The following is a 24,016-nucleotide window of genomic DNA, read 5'->3' on the forward strand; positions in this document are numbered from 1 at the left end:
CATTATGCCAAAACCTTAGCTTTGTAGATTCACAGAACTGTGCATGGCTAAACATAAACGGTTGCTCAACTTAAAGTACTCAGAACTTAATCTGCAATAGAAAAGTAAAACCTGTATATTTTGTATTCAAGAACTCATTATTCTGTGCCGCCATCAAGAAACATTCTGAATAACTGACTTCAGCTCAGTAGACTAAAATTATTTTGGTTGTTCTCAGTTTACATGTTATAAATAATAATCAACAGACTAATGCTCAAATTAGTCCAAGTCAATTTAAGACAAATATTTACTTTCTCAGCACAGCACAGAGCAAAAAAAGTTTAATACTTAAGGTATATTACAAAGAAATTAATTAAAGTGCTACATTTATGTGGCAAATGAGTGTTATATTTTATATTAGACAATATAAACTAATGTTCCTTTGTGTAAGCCACACAGCAGGGGTCAGGAATTTGGAATTTAAGCATTAACCCTGCCTTCCTTCTCATCAACTGTAAGTGCTAAACCTCCAGTTGCAGTAACTGAACATTTAACTGTGAATTCATTCTCAAATCCAGAATTTAAGCCTTACTATAGGAATTATTTCAGGCCTTGTTTCCCCCAAAGCCTTGTCTTCCCTAAAGCCTCATCTTCTCTAACTGGAAGCGATATGTCAGACTGGGGCCTTAAGACCTCCTAATATCTTTGGTGGCTAGAACCACAACCAGGGTATTCATTGTTGTTGCCCAGCAGTTCCTACAGACCATTCCAGAACTGCCCTGGTCTGGCCTATACAAATGAACTAAGGTTCTGACATAAAGTCTGCAAATGTTGGAAATTTTGCCATCCATGTAAAGAGAAAATAACTTCACAGAAGAAAATTTCCATGTTAAACATAAAAGTAGCTTGATAACAGAAACAGAGTGTTCAAAAATAAAATTCTATACTTTTTCACATAAACATGAGCATAAAGATAGTTCTGATTATAAAAAGATAAATTTGCAAGTCATGTATCAAACACAATCATAGAAGAACTTATTCTAAAAATATGTATTCTATAGGTTATATATATTCTACAGGTTATATATATATTCTATAGGTTATACACTGATTTAATGACAACAATCAAATTTTTGAAAATTAGAAAATATTATCACTATTACCTTTAGAAGGAGAAATGTAAATAAATTCACATATTTTAATTTCATGACATTCAGCCAAATAATAACAATTCTTGGGACCAATTAAAACTATAATCTTCAAATCTTGTTGCCTTCCTACTATTAATACACTAAATGGTATTTTATCTAAATTAAAATTAATTAAAAAAATAAAGAATAACTATTATCTGTGAAAAATCATTGAAAATATAAGCCCTACACAGAAGAACTATTTAAAAATTTTATTATGACATCAGAATTAAATTTCATTTTTTCAACCAAAATAAACTAATCATTAAAAAAATGAATATCAGGGGTGCCTGGATGGCTCAGTGGGTTAAGCCTCTGCCTTCAGCTCGGGTCATGACCCCAGGGTCCTGGGATTGAGCCTCTACTCAGTGGGGAGCCTGCTTCCTCCTCTCTCTCTGCCTGTCTTTTTGCCTACTTGTGATTTCTGTCTGTCAAATAAAATCTTTAAAAAACAAAACTGAATATCAAAGACTAGGGAGTAATTATATCTTTTTTTTAAATAATCATTCTCCAACAGATACAAACCTAGTGTGAAATACTTAGCACAGCTGAATTATAATACAGTTGGATTAATTCATCACTTGCTCTGAGTGAATTTAAATATAGATATTTTTAATATAGAGCACTAATTTGAGAATGCTAGCCATGCATTAAGTAACAGACCTTATAAAATTAACTATTTTGACAGATTGAGTAGTAATGCTTAACGTACAAAACTACTTCTAAACTACTCTTGATTTAGCAAGGGATCCCTTGCACATAAACTGAATTTTGAAAGAGGATAAGACTTGTTCAGAAATTAGAATATCAACTAGAAATGGGTAAGCTCCTTGAATGTCTAGGAAATACTGTTTGAATTTCAATAACTTATAGACAGCAAATGTTCAGTAAATATTTCTTGACTATCTAGAGATCTTTTAAAATAATAAAAGAATAATAATTAAATATATGAAATTTGAAAATCTATGAAGTAATCACAGTGTTGGAATTTATATCTAATACTATCTGACTCCAAAGTATGTATATGATCTTTATACAATGCCATTTTTTAAATGATTTTTTAAAATAACTTAAGTTTTTAAATAGTTTAAGATAATTGAATTACAAATGTTTTTTAAAAGATATGCTTATATTTATAAGGAGATCATGATCTCAAAATACTGATTGAGGTACATGACAAGTAAGTAAGCAGAAATTAGAAAACTTTAAACAGAGCTTCATCTTCCCTAAAAAGGTAGCCGAAAGTCTGCAAAAAATCAGAAACATGAGGTAAATGTGTGAGGGGTGGGGACAGGAACAGACAGAAACAAAGTAAATGTTGTGTTGGTAGGAAAATGGGGAGCAAAGAGTAAGCAAGAGAATGGGGAAGGACAGAGAGAAGGAAGAGGAGAAAGCAACCAGAGAGCAGCCAAAGGAGAAAGAGAGTGAAGACAAAGGAAAGAAGTAAGAAACGGAAGGAGGGAGAAATCCATCTACATCAGTATCTCATCTAGTCTATTGGGATTAACAACAAAAACATGGTATTTTCATCGTGCAAGATATATTCAAATGTAGAGCTATTTATTTGATTTACCTCAGCAAAACAAGAATATATACACAAGTAAAAGACCAAGAGAAAATATGTTGAGAAAAAGAAGACAGAGCTGCTAATAAAGCTTATATTTAGACAGGAAGAATTTAAAAAAAAAAAAAAAACCCTCCAACTTTTATAATTTAAAAAAATTTAAATATGAAGACTGTTTACTCACATTTAAAGACGATAAACTCTTATTTAAAATAAAAATAATGTTTCTCTTTCTATTTATTTCAAAAGGTTCTTATGAAAATGTTAGAACAATATAGGTACATAAAATTAAATTGAAAGCAAAATAATGCCATAAAATAATCTTGTCTTTTAATGGCTTTTAAATACTACAGGTAAAAAGAGGACTAAAAGAGGTATCTAAACAAATATGACCTTATTTTTCTTATTCAGTATTCAGTAATTAAATAAGTAAATCTGATGCTGGAGAAAAAATTTTAAACATTCTTTGCATTCTACTACAAGTGCTATATAATTTCATTTTGCATGAACTACTCAAAAATATGTCATTTATAAAAACAAAAAATAAAAAGACTTGTTAAATAGTTTGACAATTAGTCTATTTTGGCATATTTTCATATTTTTAAAATGTGAATGGCCTAAGCGGAATCAATCTGCTACTCATTAAGACAATCCTCAAATGATAAGAATAAAAATCATTAAAATAAATAATTTTTCATAACTTTTCCATACCTTTAGCTAAAGCTTCTTTGTATTTCTCTTTGGCAGAATTCATTTCTTTTATTAACTGTCTATAGCTGGATTTTAATTTCTCTAATTCTGTCTTTGTAACCTGTCAAAAAGAATAATAAAGAATAAATTTTATGGTCAAAAACTTAAATCCAAGAGTACTAACTAATATGTATTTTATTGCTTACAGAACAGAGTTGCTCCTTAATATATATTATAGATAATATATTAAAAATTGGTTTAGAAATCAATAATAAATTCAACAGCATATGAAAAAAGAATAACATTTCTTAGAAAAGCAAGTCAATAAATACTGCTGTCATCATATTAACTTTAAAGACCAATAGATTAAGATGCTGTATATAGAAATATTTTCTCTAATAAAAAAGCTAATTTAAATATTTATATTAATTATACAGAGTAACTTGGACTTGTTCTAATTTACCACTTCTAATATGAGTATTTTTTATTTCTTTGGAAAAACTAAGCAAATGAAAGTCCTTGATTCTATAGTCAAAAACCCACTTACACAGCATTTAAGGAAAAAATAAGGGTCTTAGATGGCATTTGAAAAACTTCTAATATACCTTTGAGAAAACTAAGATATCAGCAACATCAAAAACTTACAAAAAGGGCATTAGCAACTTGGAAGAATATTCCAGAGTCCACTTTTTTTTTTTTTTTAAAGATTTATTTATTTATTTATTTATTTGACAGCGAGAGATCACAAGCAGGCAGACAGGCAGGCAGAGAGAGAGAGAGGAGGAAGCTGACTCACCGCCGAGCACAGAGCCCAACACGAGACTCGATCCCAGGACACTGAGATCGTGACCCGAGCCGAAGGCAGCGGCTCAACCCACTGAGCTACCCAGGCACCCCCTCCAGAGTCCACTTTTAACGAACTCTGCATCACCATTGCTCTGGATGGAACAGAGGACAACAATATACAAAAAAAAAAAAAAACACACACACAAAAATATTGATAGCTATGATACAGATATAAATGAGTCTGAACCATTCTTTTAAGAAAAGGAAAGCTCGGGGCGCCTAGGTGGCTCAGTGGGTTAAGCCTCTGCCTTCGGCTCAGGACCTCATCTCGCGGTCCTGGGATTGAGCCCTGCATCGGGCTCCGTGCTCAGTGGGGAGCCTGCTTCCCCCTCTCTCTCTGCCTGCTTCTCTGCTTACTTGTGATGTCTCTCCGTCAAATAAATAAATAAAATCTTTAAAAAAGAAAAGAAAAGAAGAAAAGAAAAGGAAAACTCAAGGGGCACCTGGCTGGCTCAGTTGGTTGGGCAGCCGACTCCTGGTTTCAGCTCAGGTCATGAGCCCAGGGTCCTAGGAGCAAGCCCTGTGTCAGGCTCCACATTCTGCAGAGTCTGCTTGAGGATTCGCTCTCTCTCCCTTTACCCTCCCTCTGCTCATTCTCTCTCTTTCTCTCTCAAATAAATAAATCTTCAAAATAAAAGAAAACTCAATAATTAACTTTGTATACTGGACTTTATTTTTTAGAGCAGATTTAGTTTCACAATAAAATTGAACAGAAAATAACAGAAATTTTCCATATACCTTCTGTATGTACCGATGCACAGTCATCCCCTACTAGAGTGGTACATTTTTTACAACAGATGACCCTACAATGACACATCATTATCATCCAAAATTCAAAATTCAAATTAGGTTTCATGCCTGGTGTATATTCTATGGATTTTAATAAATATATAACAACATATATCTATAATTATAGTATCATATAAAGTAATTTAACTGTCATAAAATCCTCTGGGCTGCACCTATTCATTCCTCTCTCCCCCTTAACTCCTGGAAACCACTGATCTTTTTATTGTCTCTATAGTTTGCCTTTTCCAGAATATCATATAGTTAGAATCATGTAGTATGTACCCTTTTCAGATTGGCTTCTTTCACTTAGTAATATGCATGTAAATTTCCTCCAGGTCTTTTCATGGCTTGATAGCTAATTTCTCTGAGTACTAAATAATATTACATATTCAATACTCTGTTGACAAGTCTGGGTCTTTTGCCTCTCATATAAACTTTAGAATCAGTTTGTCAATATTGGGATTGTGTTAAATCTAAAGAGCAGGCTGAGATCTTGTTGATATAAACTGACATCTTGACAATATTGAGTCTTCTCATCTACCAACATGGAATACGTCTCCAATTATTTCTTCTATAATTTCTCTCCTTGGAATTCAGTTGTTCTCCTCCTATAGATCTTGTATATATGTTGCACATATGTATATAAGTATTTCATTCTTGGAGAAGCTAATGAAAATGATATTGTGTTTTTAATTGCATATTCCACTTGTTTATTGTTGATGTACAAGAGAAAGTGACTGACTTTTGTAAAGTAACATTTCATATGTAACCTTGTTATAATCACTTATAAATTACAAGTTTTTTTGTTGATTCACTTGGATTTTCTTCAGACAGTCATATCATCTGTGAATAAAGACAGCTTTACTTCATTGCTCCCAGTCTATATACATTTCTTTTCTTGACTTACTGCATTAACTAAGACTTCCAGTATGATGTTAACAAGCAACAGTAAGAGAAAACATCTTTGACTTGCTTCTGATCTTATTGAGAAAGTTTCAAGTTTCTTATCATTACTTATGATGTTAGCTGTAGGTTTTCTGTAGATATTCTTTATCAAGTTGAGGAAGGTTTCCTCTTTTCCTAGTTTACTGAGAGTTTTTATCATGAATGTGTACTGGTTTTGTAATTTTTGTCAAATGATTTTTCTACATTTATTTGCATGCTCATGTGATTTTTCTTTTTCTAATGTGTTCATGTGATAGACTTCATTAACCGATTTTCAAATGTTGTACCAGCCTTGCATACCTGAAATAAATCTCACTGATCATGATACACAATTATTTTTATACATTGTTGGATTTAATTTTCTAATAGTTTGTTAAGGATTTTTGCATCTATGTTCATGAGAGATACTGGTCTGTAGTTTTATCCTCTAATGTCTTTGTCTGGTTTGGTAATGGTGATCTCTTGGATTAGTTAGGAGTATCCCTCAGTTTCTTTTTCTGAAAGAATTCATAGAGAATTGGTATGATTATTTCCTTAAATATTTGAAAGAATTCACTATCTGAGCATGGTGCTTTTGGTTTTGAAAGGTTATTAATTATTGATTCAATAACTTCAATAGATATATACCTATCCAGATCAGCTATTTCTTCTTGTGTGAGCTTTTAGCAGACTGTGTCTTCCAGAGAACTGCCAAATTTCTTGTATGTAACCAAACTTGTGGGCATAGAGTTGTATACAGTATTCCTTAATTACCCTTTTAATATGAACTACTGATGTCCCCTCTTTCAATCCTATTATTAGTAATTTGTGCCCATGTTGTTTTTAATCACTTAACCTGGCTACAAACTTACTGATATTATTGATCTTTTCAAGAAATCAGCTTTTTGTTTTGTTGACTTTTCTATTGACTTTATGTTTTCACTTTCACTGATTTCCACCCTAATTTGTATTATGCCTTTTCTTCTGCTTATTTTGGATTCAATTTGCTCTTTCTATTTTTTTCAATGCCCTAAAGTAGAAGTTTAGAGGATTGATTTTAGATCTTTTTTCTTTCCTAGCATATATTCAATACTATAAATTTCCATTGAAGCACTGCTTTTGCAACCTACAAATTTCGGTAAGTTTTATTTTCATCATTTAGTTCAAAATATGTTTTAATTTCTCTTGAGATTTCTTCTTAATCCATGTGCCTTTTAGAAGTATTTCAGTATTTCATTTCATCTTTTCCAAAGAAGACATCTAGATGGCCAATAGATATATGAAAAGATGCTCAACATCACTCATTATCAGGGAAATGCAAACCAAAACTATAATGAGATATCACCTCCACCATCAAATTTGCTAAAATTAACACAGGAAACGACAGGTGCTGGCAAGGATGCAGAGAAGAGGAACCTTCTTACACTGCTGGTTGGAATGCAAATTGGTGAAGCTACTCTAAAAAACAGTAAGGAGGTTTCTCAAAAAGTTGAAAATAGAAGTACACTATGATACAGCTATCTTTCTATTACTGATTTCTAGTTTAATTCCACTGTGGTCTCAGAACAGACACTGGATGATTTCTCTTCTTCTAAATTTATTAAGGTATGATTTACAGTCAAGAATGTAGTGCATCTGTTCAATCTCCCATGTAAGCTTCAGAAGAATGTGTATTCTGCCGTTATTCCATGAAACAGTCTGTAGATGTTCCCTGTATCTAACTGATTAATGGTATTATTAAGTTCATCTATGTCCTTACTGATTTTCTGCCTGCTGGATCTGTTTATTTCTGATGAGGGGTGTTGAAGTCTCCAACTGTAACGGAGTATTCATCTATTTCTCCTTGCAATTCTATCAGTTCTTGCAGTTCCATCAGTATTTTGACATTATGTTGTTGGGCACATACATCTTAGGGATTGTTACGTCTTGGAGATCTAACCCCTTTATCATTATGTAATCTTCCTTTTTAACCCCAATAAGTTTCCTTGCTTTGAAGACTGCTCTAACATTAATATACTTTTTTTAGGATTAGCATAGAATATCTTTCTCCATCCACTTATCATCAATCTACATCTTAATATTTAAAATGGGTTTCGTGTAGACAACATACATTTGGGTCTTGTTTCTAAATCCACTTTGACAGTCTCTGTCCTTTAATCGGCTCCTTTAGACCACTAACCATCAAAGAACTTACTTAAATACCTGGATTAATGGCAATCATATTTATTAGTTTCCTATTTGGTACCCTTATTATTGTTCCTATTTTTGTCTTCCACCATTTTTTCTGTGGTTTTGATGTTTTATACAATTCTATTCTCTCTCATTTCTAGTATGTCAATTATACTTTTTTAAAAAGATTTTATTTATTTGACACAGAGAGAGAGATCACAAGTAGGCAGAGCAGCAGCAGGCAGAGAGAGAGAGGGAAACAGGTTCCCTGCTGAGCAGAAAGCCCAATGTGGGGCTCGATCCCAGGACCCTGAGATCATGACCTGAGCCGAAGGCAGAGGCTTAACCAACTGAGCACAGGCACCCCCAGTTATACTTCTTTTTTAACTTTTTTTTTTTGTAGGTTTCTTGGAGTTCGCAATAGGTGTTTAAAACTAATGAAAACTCTTTTCAAAGAACCCTATAGCACTTCACAGGTAGTATGAGTACCTTACAATACAAAAATAATCTTAATACCTCCTTTCTATCCTGTATATCATTAATGTCTTTCATTTTACTTATAAATAAGCAACATAAACTTATATACGTATGTATACAAATGTACACACCCAAGATATATGACCATACATAATTGAATATTATTGCTATTATTATTTTCAATAAACTATTACATGTTAGATCAAGAATGAGAAAAATAAGTTTTTATTTTATCTTCACATTCTTTCCTTAATGCTCTTTCATTCCTTATGTATATCTGAGTTTCTGAACTTTTTCATTTTCCTTCTCAATCCACTGGCTACAAGTTTCTTCAATTTTTGTTTGTTTAAGAAATGCTTTATTTCACTTTTGATGGATAATTTTACAGGGTTTAGAATTCTAGGATTGTGGGGTTTTTTTCTCTCAACATCTAAATATTTCATTCCATTTCCTTCTTGCCTACTTACTTTTGAGAAGTCAGATATAATTCCTATATTTGATCTTCTATAGGTAAAGGTGCTTTTTTATTCAGGCCTCTTTTCTTTTTTTTCCTTTGGTTATCTGTAGTTTGAAATAGATATGCCTATGTGTAGTTTTTTGACCATTTATTCTGCTTGGTGTTCTCTGAGCTTCCTGGATCAGCTCTTTGCTGTCTGACATTAACTTAGGGAAATTTGCAGTCATTATCATTTCAAAAATCTTTTCTATTCCTTTCTCTCTTTCCTGTCTTTCAGGTATTCCCATTATACATATGCTATACCTTTTTTAGTTACCCCACAGTTCTTTGTTATTCTGTTCCATTTTTTTTTTCAGTCCTTATTCTCTGCTTTTCAGTTGTGTAGACTTCAAATGATATAGTCTCAGCTTCAGAGATTCTTTGCTTAATTGTGTCCAATCTCTTATTAAGCTCATCAAAGTCATTCTTCATTTCTGTTACACCATCTTTGCTCTCTAGAGCATGAGAATATGCTAGAGAATGCTAGAATGCCTTTTTTTTGTCTTAGAATTTCCATCTTTGTGCTTACATTACCCATCTGTTCTTTCATGCTTTTTACTTTATCCATTAGAGCCCTCAGCATATTATACATAGTTGTTTTAAATTCCTAGTCTGATCATTCTAACACCTCTACTGTGTCTAGGTCTGATGCTCGTTCTGTGTCTTCCAGTTGTGTATTTTTGCCTTTTGCTATCCATTGTTACTTTTTCTTGATTGCTAGGCAGCATATACCAGGATGTACCAGGTAAAAGAAACTGATTAAATAGGCCTCTAATAATAAGCTGTCAGAAAAGAGGAAGCATTTTATACCCTATGGTTAGGGTATAACTCGGTCTTCTACTGAGTCTGTGCCTCTCTGGCTATGTACTTCACATGTGCTACTCAGCTGACTAGCTCACGCCCCACTCAGAGTGAGTAGGAGTTGTGAATTTCCCTTCCCCCAGATTAGTCAGTTTAAGGGTAAACAGTTTCTCCTGAGAGCAGACTTTATTAAGGACAGAATGCTTTGGCATGTACCAAAATGGTTCCCTTTCCCCTCCCCACACTGGAGCATGAGATTTTTCTCCAATATTCATTGTGAGAACCTGGTAGAGGTCTGGGAAGTAAAAGTCACAACAGCATGAAGTCCTCTCAATAACTGGCTCCTCCTGAAGTTTTTAACTGTCAGATTGTCCACACTGAGCATCCAGAATTTGTCAGTTACAGTTCAGGTTTTCCTGTACAGAGCACTGCTTCCCAAAGAGGTTTTCGCTTTGATAAATTGTGATTCTCTGTATTCACTTGTCTGTCTCTCCAATGTTAGGGGGAGCCGTTAGCTCTGTCACCTCATTTCTCTTAAGGATCAAGGAGAGATGTTGATTTTTCAATTTACTGAAATTTTAACTCTTTGTTAGGATGGAGTCACAACTTCCAAATTTCTTATAGGCCAGACTGGAAACTGGAAGTTAAGACTGGAAGTCTTAACTTTTGAATTTGCTAAAGAACTAATTCATTGTTCTCCAAACTGGCTAATTAACTGCAAAAAGCAAGCATTTATCCTGCTTGTTGTTTATGAACTATAGCTCATGGTAGCCAAACAGTTGATATAAGAAAAGTTTTTACTGAAAAATTAAAGCTAACAATCGCATTAGGAATGATAGAAGTAAAATACTGCCATTTTATAACACCTACTAAATAATGGATCTAAGCAGCAAACATCAATTGTTTCTAAACCTATTTGGTGAATGACTAAAGAGAAACTTTTTCAATAGGTTGATCGGGCTGGCAGCACTGGAACCTTTAGTGAAGTACCCAGTTTCTTCCACAAATAAATAGCATTTTTAAAATGCTATTTTAAATAATATTTAAAATAGGTACCTCAGGGGAGGTACCTACAGATTAAAAGAAAGCTACTCAAAAACAATGTATGAGCCATGTTTGGGTCATGATTCAAATGAACTAACTGTAAAAAACATTTAAACAACAATCATTTGAGCACAGTTAGGATATTTAATAACCCAAAGGAATTACTGTTATTTTTAGGTGGGTTAATGATAATATGGTTAAGTTTTTGTTTTTGTTTTTTTTTAAGAGTATTCATTTCAGTAATACATGCTAAAATATTTATGGACAAAATGATACCTGTAATTTTAAAATGAGCCAGTGTATTAGAAAAAGTATGTGAATATAGATAAAAAAAAACTTGACTATGTGAGTGGATCAGTCAATAGGAGTCTGTTTTACTATTCTCTCTTCTTTTGTACATTCGAAATTTTTATAATAAAAAAACACTGTAAGAAGTTATCCAGAAGGGACAAACTCGGGAAGAAAATTTTAAAATTATCCTATCTTACTTTGTCTAGATTTTCTTTTTTATTATATGCAGAGTAAAAATAAAAATCATAAAACCTAGAAGAGCTATTTCAGTAAGTAAAAAATACAAATTCTAAGTGATAAGAAAGCACTGCATCATAGTTTAATTGGCAGCATTCTTTTTCTTTCAGAGAACATAAAGTAACAGTATATTTTATAATCAATTGTGTTTTACATTCAAAACGAATAAAATAGTACTTATTAGAGACCCCAAAACCTATTTCTCATCATAAAATGATGAACAAACAATTTTTAAAGTCAAACAAGGTAAAATAATTTCGTGAATTTGAAAATCACATTAACAAAAGAATTCCAGAGTAGAAAGACTAACCTTGATCATCTCTGCCTCTATCTGCTGATGAACACCTACAAAACTTTTCTTCACCTGCTGTTTGTCTTTGATCATCATGGTGAGCCTGTGTAAGGGTCCAGAATTTAGGTCCTCTGCATGTGTCTTCATTATTCTACTAAGCTGTTCCGTCTGCTGAATCATAAGTAGCCAAGACTTTTGAAACAAATAAAGAAATAAAATTAGCACCTGTATTAAAGATTTCCATTTTACTATGCTGTAAGTATTCAGGATATTTAGTTTTACACAAATTATTACATTAATATAAAATTCCAGGTTTCTGGCAATTGTGCAATAGCTATGAATGGTTCATATTTAACATCTTCAACTGCAAGTACAAATACTTCAAAATTTAGTAATCAGAGACTATGTAATATTCTATGAAAGATATTGGACTCTTTGAGAGTCCACACTTGCAGTCATCATTTTACCACTTCTTGTCTATTTGTCAACACATGATATATGCTTCTGCCACACCATACTACTGCCTCAGTAAGGTCACCATTCCCTAACAGTCAAATTCAACAGAAATTTAATCACCTTTATTCTTAGCATTTGATCTGATTCTGCTGACTCACTTCTTCCTGAAACTCTTCTTTTTCAGTTTGCATGGCTTCTCATATTCCCACATACCAACTTGTCTTCTCCTCTTCCTAAAAATCCCTTCTCAATCTTTGTACCTGCTTCTCTTTTGCTGCTTATGTCTTAAACACTGGTAATCCCTGTATTTCTATCTATTCTCATTTCTTAGTAAATACCATTAGCTCTCAAAGGTTTTTCCAGCACAACATATTTCATTAAAGCAGACACATGTAATATCGGGTATGGGACAAGCGGGCATATGGATACTGCTAGAAGAACAAGTCATTTGTTATTAGATATTCTAGTTTCTAGATACTAAAATAAGTAATGAGGAATACCTTCACTATAGGCCTTCAAAATTCTATTCAAAAACAATTCGAGATTTTCCATGGCCAGGTACGATCCATGTTAAAGATTAAAAAATAGATAAGAAAAAAAAAAATAAGATATGATGTCAGACATTTACTGAAGATAGGAATAATTTTCTATGCTATTACTTTTGCTCTGTGAATGAAAAGAATTATTCTTCATTGTTAATGTTCCAAAAGGATCCTAAATTAAAATTGAATAAGCAGATGCAGAGGGTATTATGTAGAGCTAAATAAATCAATCAGAGAAAGACAATTATCATATGATCTCTCTGATAAGAGGGATTTGAGAGGCAGGGCTGGGGACCATGAGGGATAGGGAAGGAAAAAATCAGCATTTATTATTTATTTATTTATATATTTATATTTATATTTATTTATATTTTTAGTAATAAAAAATGAAATGGGATGGAAAGGGAGACAAACGATAAGAGACTCTTAATCTCAGGAAACAAACTGAGGGTTGCTGTGGGGAAGAGGGTTAGGGATAGGGTGGCTGGGTTATGGACATTGGGGAGGGTATGTGCTATGGTGAGTGCTGTGAAATGTGTAAGCCTGATGATTCAGAAACCTGTACCCCAGGGCAAATAATACATTATGTTAATTTTAAAAATCTGAATAAGCACCCAAATCAAAATAATAGCCAAAAAGAAGCAAATTCTTAATCACAGTCAGAACTCGCCAGGGTCTAACTTGATAATCTGTTTTTGATACACTTCAACATACCTTTTTTTAAAAGTTAACCTTTTTTAAAAGTTAACATTTGTTTAGGGACAAGGGCCATTGTAGTTGTGAAATGCTATTATAAACATGGAATAAAATGTGGCTTATGAATCATCATACTTACTTTGAAATTCAAAAATCTAACTAATAATAAACTCTATATAGCACAAAGCAACTTAAAATTGATGTACCTCTACCATTAAAATATAAAATTTAGGGGCACCTGGATGGCTCAGTCACTAGTGTCTGCCTTTGGCTCCAGTTATGATCACGGGATCCTGGGATCCAGCCCACAGTCAGGCTCTCTGATCAGCTGGGAGCCTGCTTCTCCCTCCCTCTGTACCCCTCCACTCCATTTGTGTTCTCTTTAGCTCTCTCTCAAATGAATAAACAAAATCTTTAAATAATTAATTAATTAATTAAAAAATAAAATTTAACCAAGATGAAAACAGTGAAAAACAAAACTATATAAACATGGATTAAAAACAAACTAAGTGTCCTAATAACTCTTATACCTTTGTCTTTTTCATTTTATATTTATATTATATATATATATATATTTATATATCCCACTAAAAAACACAATATTGGGAAAACATTCTATAGCATATACAGAATGCTAAGGCTACCAAAAAAAAAAAAAAAAAAAAGAAAGAAAAGAAAAAGGAAAAAAAGTGAGAGGGATCAGTGTTTCATTATCTATCTTCAAAAAATAAATATTCTCTAAGTTCTTTGTAGCAACAAATTTTTGAAATTCTGCGTTAGAGTCTTTGCAGCCTAGGAGAGAAGCCTTCTTGAAAGCTAACACTAAAGATGACACAACTAATACAGTCTTGGCTTCCTCCTCCCAGAAGGGCACATCTCATCCTGCCTAAAAACCCTGTTTACTGTAGTCACTGTGGGAAGTCCAAGCCTTCCAAGGTATGTATCATGACCCTAATTATCAACCTTATATTGCCCTCAATATTTCCTAATCTGATCCAGGATACTCTCTCAAAGAATCCCGTACCCTCAAAAAGTCCTGCTCTATTATTAGAAAACTACTTATACTTCTTATCAGGACTTTCCATTTATATTCTAGCTTTAACAAAAACCTGGCTTTATCCCAATCCCAAAATACTAATACCACTAATTCTCTTCCTAAAAAGGTCTCTGCTCCTCTTAAGTTCAGGTCACACTTCCCCAACAATCCATCAGCAAGTCTTTCTGATTCTCCCTTCAAAGTCTACCACAAATCCACTCACTTCTTTACATCTCCACTGCCAACCATTCTGGAGGTTATCACTAACCCTGGCTTAAGCTATTAGAACACCTCCAAACTGGTGTCCATTCTTCTACTCATGCTCCTCTCCAACCCACTGCCCTTAAAGTAGAAAAAGAAAATATAATTCTCTAACATAAAATCCTACATTGCCTTTCCTTTTCATTTAAAGAAAAATCCAAATTTCTTTCAAAGACCTATTTGTCTCAGATCATCTATCCTCTGTCCATCCTTCAACTTCATAGTTTTGCCATTCTCTACCCAGCTAAATAAATTCCAGAACCATTGTTTTTCCTTCAGTTTCCTGAACATTCACTCTTCCTGAAGGCTTATCTTCTTCACACGGCAAGATCCCTCTCTTCCTTGAGGAAGCAGCAAAATCTCAGGCAGATCTAATCCTTGCTATTCTTTCTCAGCACTTAAAACAACTATTAAACTATATGCATACTTGTTGGTTTTTTTCTGTCTCCCCAACTAGAATGGAAGCTCCATTAGGAGCTTTAGTGTCTCTTTCTGCACTAATTTAGGTATTTACTGTGATGCCTTAAACAATAGCTACTCAAGGGGCGCCTGGGTGGCTCAGTGGGTTAAGCCTCTGCCTTTGGCTCGGGTCATGATCTCAGGACCCTGGGATCGAGCCCCGCGTCGGGCTCTCTGCTCAGCAGGGAGCCTGCTTCCCCCTCTCTCTGCCTGCTTCTCTGCCTACTTGTGATCTCTCTCTGTCAAATAAATAAATAAAATTTAAAAAAAAAAAAGCTACTCAATATTCTTTGAAAGAAGAAAGGAAGGGAGGGAGGGAGGCATAAATGTAAAATAAAACCATGAATTAAATATATGCCATATGCCATTAAAAGGCTTTTCATTGTTTAAAACTAGAATTAGATAGTGTGGTAGTAATGCCAATTATGACAGGGAAGGAAAATTAACAGGACTATCTTCAACTGACAAAACAAGAGAGGGATAAGAGTAGACATAATGCAATGTGAAACCTGCCTAAAAGGAATGTGTGAGTGGGCAAAAAATGTGGGTGATATATAACTTGAATTAGATAGGTGGCTAGAATATTTGTTATAAAGAAGAGAGTAAAATATTAACAGCTGCTTGACAAACACAAAAGTAAAGATGTACTTCAACATTTGCGATAAAACTAGCAGAGCATTTTGCAGATATGGCTCTTTGGTTATGGCACAGGAATGGTCAGTGCATAGATAAATTATCTGTTGATCAGAAAAATTGGGGGAAGATTATTCTTTGTAGCCTAATAAAATCCTGTAGGCCACTAGCAGACATTCTAAGTGCTTTATTATATGAAATCCAGCTTAAGGATAATAATTCTGTTAATAATGTTCCCCATAAAGGGATATCACCAGAAGTCAGTCACTGATCCAGATAAGAATTATTAAAAAATGAAAATATCTGAAGTTTAACTTTGGAAAAAATTAATCATAGGCAAAGAACAAATAATACTAATCAAAACCAAAAAGATTCATGTTTCATTTCAAATTCCATCCACAAGCTGTTCAAAATACATACACTGTGACCTAACACTACAATAGCACTTCCAAATATAGAGCCTACTAAAATATGAAACACCGGCCTTGAATGTATCACTCTAAATTTAGTACAGATGCTTCCATGAAATTAAATCACAGCTCTCATGCATAACAGGAAACATTCATCACACTAGAAGCCAAAATAATATCTAAAGTAAAATAATATAGAGGCTCCTTCCTGGATGGCTCAGCGGAGCATGTGACTCTTGGATTTCAGGGTTGTGCGTTCAAGCCCCATGTGGGGTACAGAGATTATTTAAATTTAAAACTTTTTTAAAAAAGTAAAATAATAATAGCACAAGATGAGTTACTTTGTTAATCATTACTTGATAGTGTGAGAAAATATAAAACAATAGCCAGTTAAAGATAATAGAAAATACTAGCAGCTTTTCCATAAAGAAAGTAAAAACTTGATAGTTCAGCTTACTTTGGGGAAATAAAGTCTAAGTTAATTTTTTAAATTAAATGTTTGACTGTTTCCACAGAAAGAACTTTATTCCATTGAGGCATCCACTTAACTTTAAGATAAGAAGTTATCTTAATCTACAGTAGTAGACAGGTATGAAATTCGAAGTACAGATCCTACCAGTTATTAGTACTTGTATGTATTAGTATTATGTTTCAATAATGTATTTATATGTATTAGTAGTTTATAATTTACAAATTAACCATTCATCTTAGCAGATACACAGCAATGAGCTGAAGGAAACCAGAAATCATTGTCCATGATTCCTTTGTGATAGGAAGAATGCTAGAAAGAGGAGAGAAAAGAATAATTAAAGTAAGGCACTTCTTCCAGCCTTGACATAGTAACTGGAATCAAGTTCATCTTCCCACTAAAACAACAAGAAAACTGAGCATAATATACGAAACTGTTATTAGGTAACAGCACCACAGGCAGCAAAGAACTGGAATCCCAAAGAGAAGAAAAAGACCTGAAATTGCCTGTTTTCTGCCTGGAAGTCTTTCCGAAGGGACGTGCAAAGAGAAAATCGGAGTTTAAGTTCAAAACATGCATAAACTTAAATGTCAGAGTGAATAGTTGGACTTTATGCTAATTACAATGTCCAATTAGAGAATTTCAAGCAGGGGAGTGACACAGCCATTATAGGTGGTAAACTAAAAGGCCAAAGAAAAAACTCTGGGCCTCACACTGTCTGTATGTTTCTTTCTTTTCTTTTAATAATAATGCAAAGCCTCACCTGATCTGAATTATCTTGAATTCTAAATAAATACTCTGATTTCATAAATGTTAATTATACATTACCAGAAGAAAAAATAAAATGCCATTAGGAAAATATTTTAAAATAAAATCAGTCAAGGTGGTGTAACAAGAAACAAATTTATGCTTCTACCTGAAGGAGAAAAAAGATGGACAAAATATAAGAAATAACAGTTTCCAAGATACTGAATATCAGGCAATGAAGGACATGATGTGATCACTGAAAGAAAGAAAACAAACAAGATGAGTCCTACAATTTCCCTGACTTAATGACTTGAGAGGCTGCAGCAAAAGGAGGAGAAACCAAAGGGGATGTGAGCAGAATCGCAGAGCTGAGAAGTCAGAGCTGAGAGTCTGAGAACAGGCAGCTAGAGTTCATGGCACAGACTAGAGGAGGATGGAGACACAGTGAGAAACCTGGAGATTCGCAGTGACCTTATTCTGATATTCAGCAGAGTGCCCATGAAGAAGCTACATGAACTGGAGGGGAAAAAATGGCTGAAAAGATAAGAGGGAACAACAGTTCCGCTGTTTGTATATGATTAGGAATAGCGTCTGTTTCCACCAGCCACCCCAGAAAAACTCGTAATTCATGGGGCACTAGGTAGAGCCCTGTTAGTGGGGAATCATTAGCCCCAGAGTTGATGCTACTCTGACTCTACCTAACAAATCTTATAATCAAGATCCAAAGGATCAGGCTCTTTCCATGTAACTTAACTGCACTCCCTAACAAAACTCAACGAAACATATATAAACTATCAAAAATGAAACTAAGAGAAAAAAAGAATGTAGAAATAAATAAATGGAACATCACTGAGCTGTAGAACACCTTTTAGACACCTAATATATGTGTGATTAGAAAACACCAAGGAGACAGAGGAGGGATAGGAAAAGTATTTGAAGAAATAATGCCTGAAAACTTTCAAAACTCAACGAAAACCAAAAAACCCACAGATTCAAGAAGCTCAATGAACCCAAGCACAAGAAGCATGAAAAGAAAACTACACTATCAGTACTATATTTGAAGCAAATAGCTTAGGAACATTCAAATACTTCATAATGACAGTGTAATAATTTTCACAAAATAAGATGATTAAATATACAAACCCTGTCAATTTTATAATTCATTTGATGAGTTCCTGGATATCTTATTTTTTTCTTACAACATTTACAATTTCTTCCCCCATAAATCAAGCAGAAATACACTAGTCTCCGTCCCTGCATAGTATATGTTGTGGCATATAGAACAGCAGGGGGAATTTCAGCCTCTCTATTTAATTGGTCTTTCTAAAATGGAAGGGTTGAAACTTTTAAGCCCTTGTTATTTCATGTAGTACAAATTCTTAGTTACCAAACATTAATGCAATAACCAAAACAAATACTCAATAAATACTAGGTAACAAAAAAAAATTAAATAAATATTTTTAAGATAAAATAAAATCAAAATAATCAATTAATTGAAGTCAATAGTTGGGTTCCAAAGACTGGTACCATATATACTGAGTCACATTAGCTCACTCATCGCCCAGTCTCAGAAAATAGCCATTTCCAGAAATCACATGGCTACCAAAATATTACTATTGCTATTACAAAGAGTAAATCTAGATATCTAAACACAGATCAGACCCAGAAGGAAACTACGTTACCTTTTCTTTCCTGCTACTTTTTCTTCCAGCTTTTCTGGATTCAATGTCCCTCATTTGCTTTTGCTATTGGGCTTACAAAGACACAATTCTTGTTCTTCTAAGGAAGAACAATATCCAGAAAGGGGACAGGCCAGAGTTATCTTTGCCCTTCTGAAGTATATCATATCACCTTGGCAATTTCTCCTACCAAAAGTTAGTTGCTGAGTTAAAGACCCCTGCAGTCTCCTCCAGCTCTCGCGATTTTTCACTACTTAGCTACTTCCCTCTATACTGTTATCCTCATAAGCAATTTGAGTTTTATAAATCATGTCCACAGAAGATTACTTTGCTGACCCAGTTCTAGCAGATTTTTGTTAATGATGGGCTAAGGATTTGGGTGTTTTAAAGAAAACAATAAATTACCCTAAGGCTTCTGGAGATGTTAACCTACTCCCCTCCAGCTTCAGTGAGATAAGCCTGTTTGTTCTCCACCACGTTGCATCCCATTCTCACTTCCATCCAAGTTCTAAGGCAGTTGCTTTATTATTCTCTACTTCCTGTATCCCCCAAATCTCCTTGATTGCCTCTTTCAGCTTAACATTTCTTTAAAAGCAGACTTCCCTTTTCTCCCCAAATCCAACCAATCCTTCCAGTTACTGCTCAATCGAATTTTTTAAACCCCCCCCTCCCATAAACCTCTGGGGAAAAAAGTTGAAACTCGGCATTTGCTCCCAGAAGTTATAAACCAGCCTATATACTTAGGACCCTCTCTTTTTCTAAAGCTCTCTCCAATAAATGATGTGTTCTTCTCTCACATACTGTGTAACACAGAACCAAGAGGAGGAGTTGATGGTCTCCATTCTTTCTCCCTTATCGTCACCCCTATTGAGTCTAACCCTGCTTGTCTAGATAACCCTCTGCTCCTTCTCTTTAATATCTGCTTCCTCTATGTGCACAGGCTTTCTCTTACATACCCCTCACATCAACACTCTGAGGCAATATCTTCATCTTATAAATGGTGAGAGAGAAATTAAATAATCTGCCAAGGTCACATAAGCCTATCTCTTAATGTGCTACCTATGATGGTAGAAGATACAGAAGTATGGGATCCTAAAGACATCTGCATCAAAAGATTATTTTCAACTTTTCCTATACACCCAAAATACATGTATATCAAGAATAACTATTAAACTAAACTAATGAGAGTACTTTATAAACTGGTTACAAATTATACAGTAATCTTTAATTAATCCCTATTTAGTACTTTATCATTAAATTAGATTTTCCTGGCTGCCTGGAGGGCTCAGTGAGTTAAGCCTCTGCCTTCGGCTCAGGTCATAGTTTCAGGGTCCTGGGATAGAGCCCTGCATCAGGCTCTCCGCTCAGCAGGGAGCCTGCTTCCCCTCTCTTGGCTGCCTGCCTCTCTGCCTCCTTGTGATCTCTCTGTCAAAAATATAAATAAAATCTTTAAAAATAGATAAATAAATAAGTAGTTTAGATTTTCCTTGTGGAAAATCTATCTACTCCTTTAGGCTACCTATTTTGTAGCATGAGTAATATCTAAAGTGAGTAAGTCCTTCTAGGCCAGGATTAGTGAGTCATTCTTGATATGAAAGTAAAAATAAAAGTGGCCAAGGGGCGCCTGGGTGGCTCAGTGGGTTAAGCCACTGCCTTCGGCTCAGGTCATGATCTCAGAGTCCTGGGATCGAGCCCCACATCGGGCTCTCTGCTCAGCAGGGAGCCTGCTTCCTCCTCTCTCTCTGCCTGCCTCTCTGCCTGCTTGTGATCTCTGTCTGTCAAATAAATAAATAAAATCTTAAAAAAAAAAAAAAAAAGTGGCCTTGCACTATATTTTGGTTTCTAACTAGAATAATGACCTAGACTTCAAACTTCCCTAAGCAGAACAATTAAGAAATAAATCAGCATCTTCTTCTTTCTAACCAAAACCAGCACCACACTGCATAATTAGAAATAGTACCACTATATGCTGGTGAAAGAAAAGAAATAAATAAATAAATAAATAAATAAATAAATAGCACCAGTTTAAGAGAAATATACGTATAATACACATTTCCCTATCCCAAGGAAACAAAATTACTGATTTGAGACTTTTAAGTTTAGAACATCTTTTAGAATCCTGAGTTGTAAACTGAATATTAATATTACATTATAAGTCCACAATAGCTAAACTATGGAAAGAACCTAGATGTCCATCAACAAATGAATGGATAAAGAAGACGTGGTATATATATACAATGGAATACTATGCAGCCATCAAAAGAAATGAAATCTTGCCATTTGCGTTGACATGGATGGAACTAGAGGGTATTATGCTGAGCGAAATAAGTCAATCGGAGAAAGACAACTATCATATGATCTCCCTGATATGAGGAGATGCAATGTGGGGGGTTTGAGAGGTAGGAAAAGAATAAATGAAACAAGATGGGATCAGGAGGGAGACAAACCATAAGAGACTCTTAATCTCACAAACTGAGGATTGCTGGGGGGAGGGGGGAGGGAGAAGGTGGTGAGGTTATGGACATTGGGGAGGGTACGTGCTATGGTGAGTGCTGTGAAGTGTGTAAACCTGGTGATTCAAAGACCTGTACCCCTGGGGCTAATAATACATTATATGTTAATTTAAAAAATAATATTATATTATAAAATACTGTTTCTACCTGAAATGTATTTTTCAAAAGATTTTCCACATCCCTAAATGTGAGTTTATGTTGTTGTTTTATGACCAAAAGTAATTCCTAGAAATAAATGCATCTCTTATTTCAGAGTGAAAAAGGAATAATGATTTCATTTATAGAACTTTTATGCTCCCCTATCATTCCACCCCCTAAAAAAAAGAGACCATACACTGCACTGCATACACTACAGAGCATCACAGATTTCCAAAATAATTAAACATGAATCCTAAAATGCCTATTTCAATCTTAGGAAACCAACAGAGGTAAATAGTACAAGTTATTGGATGAATACCCAATATTAAAAAAAAGTAAACACTACACTACAATTCTGGAAAATGAAAACTATATACAGGGAAAAAATTATATCTTTTAGAAAAGCAAATCATGCTTCCACCTCTGAACTAGCAGATGTGTGGTGAGATAAATCAGTATTCCATAAACAGGTAGTAATTTAAAGTTCTGAGTTCATTATATCAAAAAGTATTTATCCTGGACAATGAGTCAAAGAACACACAACTACTGCAGCTATAATTACAGTAACGCACTGAAAATAATCAACAAAATGACTCAAACCTGAAAAATACCTAAATAATAGTTGTTAGAAATAGGTTTTCTCTGTACAGACTGTATCTTCCAACTACTTGCTTTCTTTCCTGCTTGAATATTTTTTAAATACAACAACAAAATTCCAAGAAGAATGTATAGTTTCTGTGTCACACAATAATTCAAAATAAATGGTTCTCTGAAACAACAGTTTTTATTCAGAGTTTGAATTCATAAGAATATTTTTGGAATTCCTGAGTCTTTATGAGACACAGAAATCTAGAAGGCAAGTCATTAAACTTCCCTAAAACTGAGGATTTCAAAGACTGAATTTCAAGTGCAAAGCACTACCTATTCAAAAGAGTCTGTCCTTGAGTTTCCTTCAAAGCTTCCTGATTTACCCAGGCTAGTGGTTCCCAATTCTGCCTGCAATAAGAATCACCTGGCAGCCTTTTTAAAATACCAAATCTTGAATCCCATGACCAGTGATTCTGACCCAATAGGTTTCTGAATGGGGTGCTGGCATCAGTATTTTAAAGCTCTAATGTACAAAAACATTTGTGTCCTTAATAATCAGTGTTATGCAAAATCACACTGAAAATCACAGAGCTTATTTTTTTTTTAAAAAGTGTTAGATTACAACAGTCAAAAAATTTATCAGGGACACATTTTTTTAAAAAAACAGAAACTAAGAAAATCTTTGCAGGGTTTTACATAGATGAAGTGGTTAAGAACACATAAGTACTAAAAAAGACATGGCACTTTATCTCGAAAAGACCTGAGGTTCGCTTATCAAAAGTAGGTGTCAGAAGGGTTGCAACTTCTGAGTTTTTGTAAAATAGTAGAAAGAGTTATCTAAATTTAGACAGAAAGTTGCAAGACCACAGGATGGGTGTGGCTCATAACCCAACAGATGAACAGAGGTAGCCAATAAATGATGAAAGAGTGCACCTGTGTAAGTTTTATGCATTCCTAAGCAGCTCAATTCATCTAGGTAGTCTTTGGCATTCACCTAGCACTTCTTTCAGATTTGTGCATGAACAAATACAAAATCAGATTATGTTCAAATTGTTCCCCAATATATCATTGCATTGGAACAAATTCATGTTTTTAAAGCAGGCTTTATAGCAGAATTGACTCCACAGTCAGACTTAAGAATTACTGTCTTAAAATACATACAGCTGAAAATCTAGTTATACAGATTTCTAGTTACACTATATACTTATTATGTGACTACTAAATAATAAAGCTGGTTCATCAAAAAGAAGTTTCTATTACTTTTAATTCCCATGTAGTATATGGAATATAGCCAATATTCAGTCTACTTTGTATTCAAAAGGTAAACCAATATTTCTCTTCAATAAGTTGTGCTGAGAATTATCTGTACCACTACACTATTTCAGAAGAGAGCTGACTGTATTCTGACAGATGTAATTGTATATTTACTCATTTTTGTTCAGCTTTATTGAGATACTAATAACAAAACATATGCAAGTTTAAAGTGTACAACATAATGATTTGATACATGTATATATTGCAAAGTGATTATTACAGTAAAGTCAGTTAATACCTCCACCCCCTCACATGATTGTCCTTTTTTCTTGTGGTGATACACTTT

At 34.0% G+C, this 24,016-nt stretch overlaps 1 protein-coding gene across 7 annotated transcripts in view; it reads right to left on the reverse strand.

The window, feature by feature from the left end:
• Positions 1–24,016, reverse strand: part of FER (FER tyrosine kinase) — a 468,361-nt gene that overhangs the window by 385,100 nt on the left and 59,245 nt on the right. For 6 of the 7 annotated variants that reach the window (XM_032335588.1, XM_032335590.1, XM_032335589.1 and 3 more), the window contains 2 exons: positions 11,808–11,981; positions 3,445–3,544 (listed from right to left, as the gene is read on the reverse strand). In XM_032335588.1, coding sequence (XP_032191479.1) covers positions 3,445–3,544; positions 11,808–11,981 — 274 coding nt within the window. Of the gene's footprint in view, positions 1–571; positions 834–3,444; positions 3,545–11,807; positions 11,982–24,016 lie in introns of those variants that run through there. The other variant, XM_032335592.1, reaches the window with a different exon arrangement.

Source organism: Mustela erminea, chromosome 3, assembly GCF_009829155.1.
Source record: "Mustela erminea isolate mMusErm1 chromosome 3, mMusErm1.Pri, whole genome shotgun sequence".
Lineage (NCBI taxonomy): Eukaryota > Metazoa > Chordata > Mammalia > Carnivora > Mustelidae > Mustela > Mustela erminea.